Source organism: Callospermophilus lateralis, chromosome 7 (assembly GCF_048772815.1).
Source record: "Callospermophilus lateralis isolate mCalLat2 chromosome 7, mCalLat2.hap1, whole genome shotgun sequence".
In the NCBI taxonomy this organism is placed as follows: Eukaryota; Metazoa; Chordata; class Mammalia; order Rodentia; family Sciuridae; genus Callospermophilus; species Callospermophilus lateralis.
The window spans coordinates 28991769-29004864 of NC_135311.1; the positions used below are offsets into that span (position 1 = coordinate 28991769).

The 13096-nt window shown below is 40.3% G+C and overlaps 2 protein-coding genes across 3 annotated transcripts in view; both read right to left on the minus strand.

Annotated features, from left to right (window-relative positions):
• Stxbp3 (syntaxin binding protein 3) overlaps positions 1-4329 on the minus strand; it is a 69284-nt gene extending 64955 nt beyond the window's left edge. For both annotated transcript variants that reach the window (XM_076863155.1, XM_077109890.1), the window contains exon 1: positions 4197-4329. In XM_076863155.1, the coding sequence (XP_076719270.1) occupies positions 4197-4245 (49 nt within the window). In that variant the 5' untranslated portion in view covers positions 4246-4329. The remainder of the gene's footprint in view (positions 1-4196) is intronic.
• Positions 4330-10614: 6285 nt separating this feature from the next.
• Positions 10615-13096, minus strand: part of Fndc7 (fibronectin type III domain containing 7) — a 28961-nt gene continuing 26479 nt past the window's right edge. The window contains exon 12 of the mRNA XM_076862916.1: positions 10615-10646. Within this exon, the coding sequence (XP_076719031.1) occupies positions 10615-10646 (32 nt within the window). The remainder of the gene's footprint in view (positions 10647-13096) is intronic.

Below are 13096 nucleotides of genomic sequence, written 5' to 3' on the forward strand. Positions count from 1 at the left end.
AATAGATGAATGGGTAAAGAAACTGTAATATATATACACAGTGGAATATTACTCAGTGAGAATAAAATTATGGCATTTGCAGATGAGTGGATGGAGTTGGAGAATATCATACTAAGTAAAGTAAGCCAATCCCCCCAAAAAAATAAAAAAATAAAGTCCTATAAAACACAACAGTGGACCTACCTTCAAAAAGCTTAACAAAAGACTATCAAGGCAGTTGTGAGATGTGACATTCAAGAAGGGTAAACTAAATAATACAGAAACTTAAAAGGGCAGGTAAAAGTTAGAAGCCACTAAGAAGGTGGTAGCTCATTTGAACTGAAACTTGAAGGCTGGCTAAATTTTGGATAAAAATAAGGGAAGCTGGGTGTGATGGCATCCTAGTTACTTGGGATGCTAAGGTAAAAAAATTCCAAATTCAAGCTTCAGGAACTTGGCAAGACACTGTCTCAAAATAAAAATAAAAGGAGCTGGGGGACCTATTCAGTGGTAGAACACCCTTGGGTTCAATCCCCAGTACCAAAAGTAAATAAATAAACAGACAAACAAACTAACTCTTTAAATTAATTTTAAAAATAAGATATGGCAGTAAAAGATTTCAAGATAAGCCAGATGCAATGGCGCAGGCCTATAGTCCCAGCAACCTGGGATACTGAGGCAGGAGGATCACAAGTTCAAGGCCAGCTTCAAAAATTAGTAAGCACTTAACAAGACCCTGTCTCAAAAAAACAAAAAATAAAAAAAGGTCTTGGAATGTAGTTCAGTGGTAAAATGCCCCCGGGTTCAATCCCTAGTACCCCCAAAAATATTGTTTTTCAAGAACAGTAAATAATATAGACTAGACGGAAAAATAAAAGTATACAGGTGAAAGAAAATAAGAATAACCAGGTAGACTGGGGCCAGATCTTCAAAAGTAGATTCTGAAATGAACTTTAGGTAACTGGAGGTCTCTAAACAGGTCTCTAAACACACAAACACAGAGCAACTAATTTTACTATTACAGGAAAATTAATATGGAAGCTACTTGCTGGATGGACTAGAATGAAAAGAAGTAAGAGTTTAGAGGATTAGTTACGAGATTGGTTAGGAGCCTCCTGCAATAGACTGGGCAAAAAGTAAGACCTTTTTAAAGGTTTAAACATGGAAAACCATGGACAGCTCAAACATTAACTCTGCAGGGTGAAAAAAAAAAACAACAACTAATCATAAATCCTAGGTCTAGATTTCACAGCTGTTATCAGCATTTATTTTTAATTTTTATTTATTTATTTTTTTGGTACTGGGGATTGAACCCAGTGGTGCTTTACCACTAAGCTACATCCCCAGACCATTATATTTATTTTATGTTGAGATAGGTCTAAAGGTCTCACTAAATTGCTTAAGTTGAACAACTTGCAATCCTCCTGCCTCAGCCTCCCGAATCACTGGGATTACAGGCATACAGTACCACGCCCCATATCAAGGTTTATTTTAACAGCATAATTGAGATATAATTTGTATACCATACAATTCACCCACTAAAAAATGTGTGATTCGATGGTTTTCAGTATATTCACAAAGTCATGCATCTATCACTTCATTACCACAACTGTGAGAACATCTTCATTATTCCAAAAAGAAAACCCATCCCTCCAAATAGGCATTCATTTAATCTACTTTCTGTCTCCATAGATTTGCTTGTCCTGGGCATTTCATATACATGGAGTCATACAGTGTGAATGCGGCCCTTTGTGACTGGCTTCTTAGCATAATAACATTTTCAATATTTTGTGCTATTGTAAAATATATCAGTATTTCATTTTTTCTTACTGCCTTTATTTATCCATCTATCAGTCCCTGGACATTTGAACTGTACAGTGTTTGCTTAGCATGCATGAGGTTCTGGGTCCAATCCTCAAAACCAACAACAAAAAAAAAAAAAAAAAAAAAAAAAGGAAGGGAAAAAAGAAATAGTGGTTCCATTCTCTTTACTTACCACTGTCTAGTCAAACTAAAGGTTATTTAGTTTTCTACACTCACCTATTATATCATCAACCTAATAAAACATTTTCTCTAAAAATATGATTCTGATTCTCTTATCTCTTTTTAAAAATTTTTTAGTTGTCAATGGATCTTTTATTTATTTATTTTATATGTAGTGTCAAGGACTGAACCTAGGGTCTCACACATGCCCGGCAAGCGCTCTACCACTGAGCCACTACTGCAACCCCTGATTCTCTTATCTCTTCAAAAATTCATTCAACATTTCTCTCAGATTCTTTTTTTTTTTTTTCCTTTCTGCAGTGCTGTGGATTGAACATAGGACCTAGCACATGCTAGGCAAGTACTTTACCACTGAGCTATAATCCTTCCTTTTCTAAAATTTTTATTTTGGGCCATGGATCTCTAAGTCACCCAGACTGACTGAACTTATCATTCTCCTCACTCAGCCTCTCCAATAGCTGACACTACAGATATGTTTCACCACACCTGATGGGTGGGGGCAGGGCGTGGTACTGGAAAATTAACTCAGGGTATTCTCTCACTGAGCCACACCCCTTCTTTATTTTTGAGACAGAGTGCTACTAAATTGTTGACTAGCCTCAAACTTCCCATCCTGCCTCAACCTCCCCAGCCACTGGGATTATAGGCATGCACCACCACACCCAACAAGTTGCATCTTTTGCTAACAGAACTCAGAGGCTCCCTCTTCTCAATATATACACTTACTCAATAAATGCTGAATGACTATTGACTTTTGTTATGTTTCTATTTACAAAAAGTTTCAAAGAACTACTTTACAACCCTACATCTTTTTCCTTTCATTTTGTCTGTCTTTATCTTACACTCCATCTGGAAAGTCTGGTGTTAACCTTAAGTTAACAGCACAAATTAGAAATTTTGTTATCCCTACACTCTCCCTCCTACCTAGTTTCATGCTATTAAGATTGGCATTACCATCACCAAATTTTTCTCATAAATGCTAATGTAAAGCAAAATGTACATCTTAGAAATTTTTATACAACACACTTTACTACCCATTTTTATACAAATGTATTTAAATGCCATTGTTTTTAACCATTTCCAAATCCTTACCATGTTAAGCATGTTAATCCTGAAAAACAAAATGACAACCTTAAAATTAACTAATTTTTAAAAAATTATAATTTCTTACTACTTCTTTACACACTCATAGCGTCTGCTATATGTGAAACACTTGCCCAGTTACTGATTTGGATTTTTCATTTTATACAAGAACTTAAAACTCCCAGATTTCTGCCAAGCAATTTCTGTTCTTTGTTCAACAAGTTGGAGTAAGAACTACTAATCAGAAGTTACTCCCCTTCCACTACTAGACCATAATTACTTTGAACCCAAAGATGCCAAACAATGATGGTTCTTCCTGTTTGGTGGGTTCATTCCTTCCCTAACACGCCTGGCCTAGGTTTGGAGTAATTTTTATGAAAGCCAAGGATGATAGTGCAGAACATCAATAACCAACAAGTAGCAAAGTTCTAACAACAGAGAGTCGCCCCAGAGTGTAAAGGGAAAGGTGAAGGTGCATCTTTGCCCAGGTACGCAAGCCGCTGTCACGGGTGGAGATTTAATTATTCCAATGGTCCTTCTCAAAAACTTAGCAAGTAGGCTCCTCTAGGAATCGTGGAAGAAGGATCTGCTTAACAGTGAATTTTTGTTTTTGTTTTTAAAGGACATTGGAAAGTACAGTAATAAAAATCCTCCTTGATACTAACACGAATAAGGAGAATAAGCATTCTCTGGAAACTCAAGTGCGGGGAAGAGGGGACGGGATAGAAAAACAGAGCCCAGATTGTCCCCAGTGGAGAGACATCCCCGACTGGTAGGGCCCCGGCGCAGGCGGAGGGGAGCGAGGCCGAGTACGCCGGCGGCCGCGGGAGTGAAGCGGCCCCGGGCTGCTTCAGCAGGGCGGGGCTTGGAGACAAGACTCCGCCAAGGTAAGTGGGTGCCTAAGACCAGCGCGAAGGCCGCGCAGTATCACACCCTGCCCATTCCGGTTGCAAACCAGAAACCGGGCTGGGCATGAAAGCAGGAAGAAGTCCCAAGCCGGATGCAAGTCCGAAGCAACAAGTGCCCGTGGGGGTTCCAAACTAGGCTGCTGGGCGGAGGCAGAAAAAAAGGCCCGGCGCGACGGCGTCCTGGCCTTCCCTTTCTCTCAGCCCCTACCCGATCCCACTCACTCTGCCACACGACGCTCTTTAGCCCCCTCTCGGTCACCAGTGGCGCCATCTTCCCAAAGCCGCAGAGCTGCACCGACGCCTCACACTCGCAACCCACTTTAGCCCAGTAAGCGGCGCCCGGGTGGCCCCGCCCCTCACTGCGGGGAAAGCCTCGCCCCTCCACGGACCGCGCCCTCCGGTGACGTCAGGCGCGTCAGCGCGGGGATTCTCGCCCCCTCCTGGACGGAGGCTGCGCAGTGCACTGTGGGCGGAATGTCAACGGGCTGTCGGGCGCCTCCTTGCGGAAGGCCGCTTTAGCTCAAGATTGGGTTCTGACGACGGATAGCAAGGGTGAGCAAGATTGTGAGCCAACTTAATCTACTAAATGATGAATGCGAACATACATGAAGAAGGTGGAACGCTTCGCCTTACAAAAGGATTCTTCATTTTGCAAAGCGATTCATAATAGACGTCACTCAGTAGCCAGCTCAACTACAAATGGATAATTCACTCTCCCCCCAAAGGTTTTGTTTTTTGTTTTTGTTTTTTAATTCACATTTCAAGGACATAAGAGGTTGTGTGGAACTATGAGGTATTCTCCAGTGAGCCCAGAATTATGCTGGGCTTTCAGGAAACTCAAAGGAATGAGAGACCCGCTTATCTGAAGACTTTATAATCTAATCAAGGATCACAATTTCTGATATGCTGTAGATAGTCAAAAGTTGGTTGAAAACTGAATGCCTTAAGGATACAATATAAGTAAATGAAACAATAAAACAATCATTTATTCAATGAATTTGTGCAAAAGATGTATGGGAGGGGGCTCTCAATGCTTTAGGACTCAAAATTGTTGTTGAAAGCTGATTAACAGAGATGATTTGACCTTAGACTTTTAAGATTTTTAAATATGTATGCGTGTATGTGTGTGTGAGTGTGTGTGTGTGTGTGTGTGTGTATATGTATATGTATGTATTTTAGTTGCTGATGGACCTTTATTTTATTTATATATGGTATTGAGAATTGAACCCAACGACTCACACATGCCAGGCAAGTGCTCTACCACTGAGCCATAAACCCAGTTTCAACTTTGAAGATTTATTTACTGAGATAGTTCTTTGAGAACTTGAAATCAATGTAAGCAAATATGTGCTAGATCAATTAAGTTACTGAGAGCCCTATCATATAACCATTGTATACATTGGCAGATAGTAGGCCTTCTTAGAGGAATAAACAAAGAAACAAGAGTTTAAAAGATTCAAGTTGATCGCATAGTGAAATTATTAGGGAAGACTACTGCTAATAATGTCCAGTATTTAGGAAGTGCTCACTATATGCCATGCACCATGCAAAATGGATTATCTCATTGATCCTCAAAACAATCCTTACAGATAAAAAAAAAAAAAAAAAAAAACAGGCTTAATGCAGTTAAATTAATTGCCAAGGATGCACATCCAGTGCTAGGGGGAATCAGAAAGCAATAGAGCAGTTTGTGGGATAACATAATTTTGGAGAGAGAAAGGAGAATGAAGAATAAAAACAGCCATAATATGGATTCAGGTACAACTTATGACATGAATTTTTTTTCTGTTTGAGGCTTATATGAGAATAGAAGGTGGAGCCCTGGCCTCTCTTAAACCTACTTTAAATAGATTCAGTTCAGAATTTTATATAAATGCACATATTATTTGCCCCTCCCTTTTCAATTTTAAATCAGATTCTGCTAGTATAAGAGGGTGAAAACCAAAACCATAAGAAAATTTCAGGACAATGCAGACTGACTCTTCTAAAGTGGAGCTCTTTGCCCTGAGAGGTCAAAACAAGAGGAAAGTGTGATGCTTCCATCTCTCAATTTTGAGGAAAATAACTTAAGTGTCAGGGAATAATACAGACACATACACAAAAAAAATTCATTGGTGTTGGAAGTTTGACTTGGACACAAGGGATAAAGTTGTGGTTATGCTCCTAAAGGCCAGATTCCAGGATGGCAGTGTGAAATCCTCCCATGCTCCTCCAATTTTAGCTATATCTGATATATATATCTGATTTTTTTTTTTTTTTTAGTGGTACTTGGGTTTGAACCCAGGGTCTTATGCATGTGAGGCAAGCACTCTACCAACTGAGCTATATCCCCAGCCCTAGCTCTGCTTCTTACTAGCAGTGTGACTTCAGACACCTCAGTTACATTTCCCTTGTGTGCTAAATTATCTCAAACAGCATAATAACCCAGCAAGATGACAATCTTTGTTGCCATTTCACAAACGAGGAAACTGAAAATAAGAAAGGTTAACTACATCATGTAAAATATTAAGATGGGCTAGAATCTGGATCTGGCTCCAAGACAATTGCCCTTTCTCTTATTGCTTATCCTCCCATGCTCCTCCAATTTTGCATAACCTCCTTAGGTGGTTTCTTTAAATCTCCCTTAGTTGGTTTTCCTGGGCAGATCAAAAAATGAATTTTGATTCCCTGAACATGACACTGCAAAATGAAGGTAAAATCCACTAACACTGGCCAAAGATGAAAAGCTGCTTTATATAATTCACAGAGCAAATAAACATACAAAATAACCAAGGATTGAATGAATGTACAGGCACTTGAGTTAGGGCAGATCACTTACTCACTATCCTGTTCTCAGGTTGTATTCACTAATAATTCATCATGATAATCTAAAGAAATATTTTCCATAAAGAAAACATTGATTAGCAAGTCTAAACAATGCCACTTACTTACTTGTTTCCACTGAAGTGTTTGTACTGATTTCCTGTGTGAATGTGGGTGAGCTTTTTGAACTTTCTGGGTCAAAGGGAATAACTTTATTACTTAGCTTATAGCTTACTATGAGTAATGAAATAAGTTTGTAGAAATCACTTAGGAGCACATAATCTGGGCTATATACATGTCAACTAGTTTTTTTTTTTAATATTTATTTTTTAGTTTTAGGTGGACACAATATCTTTATATTTATGTGGTGCTGAGGATCGAACCCAGTGCCTCATGCATGCTAGGCAAGCACTCTACCACTGAGCCACAATCCCAGCCCCAACAACTATATATATATATATATATATATATATATATATATATATATATATTTACTTATTTATATATATATGGTTATATATATATACATTTATATATATGGATATATATATGTATATGTTGTAGTTGGACAGAATACATTTATTTTATTTATTTATTTTTATGTGGTACTGAGGATCGAATCCAGGACCTCACACATGCTAGACGAGCATTCTACCACTGAGCCACAACCTCAGCCCCCGCATGTCAACTAGTTTTATCTTTGCTCAGTGTGGACCATATTGTCTTCCATGGAATTCTGATCAAGGTAGCTCAACATTAGATGGCCATTTAATTTTCTGTGCTCTGATATTTGCAGGATATGGGACAGAGATTCTGGCCTTCTTTGGCCTTTGCTGGGCTCTTTGGCTACTTCAGTCAGCCAAGAATCCAACACCATTCAGAAGGCATACCTTGCTAGTGACTGGCTCAGTACATGGTTTCAGTGGGATACACAGCCCCAGTTCTATACCATCAGGGTTGCCCTCACAGGGTATGGGACATCTCCAAATCCTCCAGATCTCACCAGTCTTTCATCACAGGGCACAGGCCTCTATTTTACCAGCCTCCCATCACTAAAATTTTGCTTCAAGGAAGAGCTTACCATGGCCAACTTCTGATGGCTCCCAAACCTAGAGCTGGGAGAGTAGCTCAATGATAGATTGCTTGCCTAGCATGCCTAAAGCCTGGGGTTTGATTCCCAGCACTGAAAAACTAATAATTCCCAAACCTGGCTAGTCAGAATTACTTACTTGGTGAACTTGTTAAAAATATGGAATCACAGGCCTTAAAGGTATGGATTCCCAGGCCACATCCCAGATATAGTGAATTTGAACCTCCAGGGGTGATTCCCAGGAATCTATGAGTAATGAGCTCTCGGACCTAGCCCAAGCCACCTCCTGTTCACTCACTAGTGTTTAGGAACAAAAGTGAACTAAACTCAATCCTCCTCTATGTGTGCTCTTCGATGCATCAAACTCCACTTTTAGGGGTCATTGCCTTTGACTTGTTTCCCTTTAATGTGCAAATAAACGCTCTAGGAAAGGTCTCTTGTCTGGGCTGCCACATAGGAACTAAGCATCCCTTAGCCCTGAGTTATGAGAATGTGGAGGTGTCACAAGCCAGCCATGGGCTGTGTGTGTGTGAACTGAGCAGTGAGAGCACAAAGTGGACTGAACCGACATTATCTCTCTGTTTGGGCAGTCCTCACTCTGGTCTTTTCGCTGGCTCTGCCTATGTTGCCCACACAGCTCATGAGATGGGCATGGCCTTCCTAGATGTGAGCCAATCTGCTGACAGCAGACGTCAAGAAGCTAGACTCAACTCCCTGAAATCTGACCCCTTTGCCCTTTTTGGGATAGAATGTTCCATGGAAACTCCCCTTGTGTGTTCCCTATATGAGAATAAAGAATTCCAGTGGCTCTCTCTCTTTCCAAGGACATTTAAGGTCAAAGAGCCATCTCCGGATTACAGAAAAGATATTTCTGTGTGGTTGCATGCTTTCTTTGTCATTTTCTTGAGTTACTGGAATAGTCAGATTTTGTGAACCCAGCATTAGGTCACCAGCTAGGATAGATAGTGACAATCTCTTATTATTGATACATTATATATCTCTAACTAGTCTTTCAGAAAAAGCATGTCACCTTCTCCCTTGGTTTTGATAGGTTAATTCAGAAAGGGAAAGGAGAATCGGGCACAGTGGTGCACGCCTGTAATCCCAGCAGCTCTGTATGCTGAGGCAGAAAGATCAAGAGTTCAAAGCCAGCCTCAGCAATGGCGAGGGGCTAAAGAACTCAGTGAGACCTTGTCTCTAAAAAAAATAATACAAAATAGGGCTGGGGATGTGGCTCGGTGGCTGAGCGCCCCTTAGTTCAATCCCTGGTACCCCTCCTGCCCCCTACTCCACCACCCCCCCAAAAAAAAAGAAAGGGAAAGGAGACATAGGGAAGGAAGTTTACCTTTCTTCAGTGCTAACTCCATACTCCCAACTCCCTCTGGGCAGTGGTGGTTTTTTTCTTTCTTTTTTTTTTGGGGGGTGGGGGTGGGGGAGGTTACAGGGGATTGGATTCAGGGACATTCAACCACTAAGACACATCCTCAGCTCTTTTTTGTATTTCATTTAAAGACTGGGTCTCACCGAGTTGCTTAGTGCCTCGCTGTTGCTGAGGCCAGCTTTGAACTCATGATCCTCCTGCCTCAGTCTCCCAAGCCGCTGGGATTACAGGTGTGCACCAGCATGCCTGGTCTGGGCAGTGTTTTATGGTTGTTCCCAACCATAGACATTCTTTCCCAACCATAGCCATGTTTTGGGGGGAGTAAACATTAGTTGTGTGCATATGTGTGTTATACAAGTTCTATTCACACTGTTTTTCAATTAGGTGACAGACATTAAAAGGACAAACATTTTTCTAGGTACAACAGATTTATGTCCTATACCATAGACTTTCTCCTCCAAAGATGAAAAAAGCAGTTACAATGTGAGTGGGGAACACAGCCAACAGGATTGATGTTACTCCCCTGAAAAGATATGTCTGTGTCATTCTGTCACAGTTTGAGTCTCTGCCGTTGGCTGCTGCTCCATCTGACCTCTTTGCTCACTCAGAAAGCATGACCAAAATCCTTCTCGCAACAGCCCAGGAGCTCTGCTTTCCCAGATGCTCCCGCAGATGTCAAATCACATGATGGTTTGGCTCAGCAAACCCTGTAAACAGCTCAGCTTCTCCCCTAACTTGCAATAAGGGCATTTGTTACCACAGCTTGCCCTGAAAGCTGCTGCTATCCAACCTAAGCTGAAGTCCTGATGGAGGTTTGTTCTGGGATGAATGCTGTCCTTGCGTAGGTGGCTTGACTTCTCTGGAAGTGAATGTTTCTAGCCCCTGAATTGCTAGGGGGCTGCATGGCAAGTGCTGGTGTTGATGAAACACTGAAGTGGACATATTGAAGTCTATGGTGTGTCCGGATGGGAAATCACTGAATTTCTGCTAAATAGAGCTTTTATGCTTCCAGGGCTCTTTTATGCTTCCGGTGCACTCTGGCAGCCTTCCAGAGGAATTTCTGGATCCTTATCTCCAGAGTCCTCTCCACAGCTGACATTGAATTCCTCTGCAGGTGATGACACACCTGACCTTGCCCTCAGGAAGCAGTCAGAGTTACTTTTGTAAAGGCCAGAAGAGCTTTATCTATCCTAGAGGAATTTAATATTCTAATAGATCTTTTCCATCTCTAACAGTTGAAACGACTCTGCAACAAAGAAATGGGAAGAATTTTTTAAATAAACACAAAAGTTTGCTGTGGATTCACACCAAATCAATTTACATTACTCACTTGGTCAAGTCTCTGTTTTTATCTGGGACTTACTGTATCATTCTGCATTCCTCTTCCCTCTGTAAATCACTGGAAAGGACAGGAAGGGAAGAAGCAGTAAGACACACTAAATATGCAGACATTTTTTTAAACTAAAGAGCACAAATGTCACTGAGATTTTATTTGTGTTTTGGTTTGAAATGCAGCAATTCACAGCTAGTAAGGAGGAAACTGAGACAATCTGACTGTTCAAAAGGCAAAGTGTTCAAACTCACCAGCAATTTCTGACTAACTAGGGTTATCTCTCTGGTTTTATGAAACAAATGCATCTGAAGAGTCTTTTTGAACTCAGACTACTGGCTCAAGACAAGGAACTTTCTTCCATCCACAGGCCAAATGGCTGTGTTCCACAGGGAGCCCAAATATTTCATTCATTTAGGGAGTTGTGTAGGGGGAACATAAACCTGTCCAACTGCTAAGCAGTTGTAGACAAAAATATTCCTCAAAGTTTCCCCAGGATGAGCAGGTGACACCCATATGGTGATGATAAAGGATGCCCCATGGGGTGACATCAGACACAAACCCTCTACTTTTTACTTCAAATAGGTTATTTTCCTCTTCCTTTCAAGATGCGTCTAATTTTCAGTACCAAAGTAACTTTCCTGAGCTGTGGTTTTCAAACTTTAAGTTGTATCAGAATCACCCTAAAGGGCTTGTTAAAACAAAGATGACTGGGCCCAGCCCCAGAATTTTTGATTCAGTAGGTCTTTCTGAAAGCTTTTCAGATGATGATGATGTTATTGGCCCCAGGACACACTTTGAGAATAAATGAGTTAAGGTGTTATAAGAATATTATGAGGGCTTAAGTTAAAATATAATTACCTTAGTTAAGAGTATCATGTTAAAATAACTGGCACACACTATAATAGAGTATGATACAAGATTAAATTGATTCTGAATTAGTAACTACCATTTATTAGTTACTTACGATGAGCACTGTATCTAGTAAGTTACATTTCATTTAATTCTCATTAGGTTTTATGAAATGATTATGATTTATTCCAATTTTCAGTTGAGAAAACATGGGCTTAGAGAGAACTGAGGCAATTTTATATAATATATATAAAAATATAAAATAATATCAGCAGAATTTGAATCTAGATCTGTCTCTTAGAAAGTCAATTCATGCAAGTGACAAGCTTTAGGATAATCCAGGAGTCAAGAAAGACCAAAAGTCTTAGACCAAAAACATTCCCGAGACTCCCCAGATCATATCCAGAGTCTCCACATAAGCCAGGGTTTTGATTTTACTTGTCCTGTGTACAGGGAGAATACTAAAACTGGAGACAGCAATTTAGAACTTCCTCCTATATATAACAATTTCCATATGATTATAGAGGTCTTCAAAGGACCTGGCTTAAAGGTTTTTAAAGATCTTGCAGGATTTCTACAAGGATTTACTTCATGAAAGGGCCTATTTCAGGCTGATTGCAGACTTGCAAGGATAAGTCGCAGCCCAAAGACACAGAAAAGAGAAGAGTGGTGATCTTCAGCAGCACTTTTCAAACTTTGTGTAGGTCAGAATTACCTAGGAATGGGCTAGAAAATACAGCGCACTTTCTGCAATGCTAATGCTCTTGCGATCATCCTAAATATTCCTAAAACCCACCAGACATACTGTAGGAAGTATGGCAAGCACCAAACCATAAAGCAACACAGAACAAGAAAGCAAGAATTCTCCATATGAAAAGGGAAAACAGTGGCTATGGTGGGCAGATTAAACCGATTTCCCACCCCAAATACTAAAACTACCGAGAAGATTGTGCTGGAGTCTGAGTGTGTTGAGCCCAACTGTAGATCTAAGAGAACACTCATTATTAAGAGAGTCAAGCATTTTGAACTGGTGGGAAATAAGAAGAGAAAGGCCAAGTGATCCAGTTCTAAGCTTCATTTTTCATTTTCTTATTAAGACAGTAAAATCATGAGGTTCAAAAAGAAAATAAAAATACAGTAGCATTTCAATGGGCATAGGGCCTTCAAGACCCTGGGTTTGAGCCTCAGCACCACATAAAAATAAATAAATAAATAAACAAATGAAATAAAAAAAAAACCTAAGGATTTGTTAGGTCAGAGTGGGGCCTGAGCATGTATATTTTTTAACAAACTCTCTGGGAATGCTAATGAGTAGCAATGCTTAGGTGTAATGAAATTTGATTTGCATTTTGCTGCACTGGGGATCCCCAGTACCACTGAGCTACATCCCTAGCCCTTTTTATTTTTTTTATTTTGGGATAGGTTCTTATTAAGTTGCTTAGGGCCTCACTAAATTGTTGAAGCTGGCCTTGAACTTGCCATCCTCCCAAGTGGTTGGGATTACAGGCATGTACCACCGTGCCCAGTTTTTTTTTTTCCCCCCCTTGTGGATGCGCTAGGGATTGAACCCAGGGCCTTGCACATGGTAAGCACATGCTCTATTGATGAGCTACATCCACAACCCCTAAAGCAATTTCTTATAACTAGATGTTTCCTCAGTTTGTTTT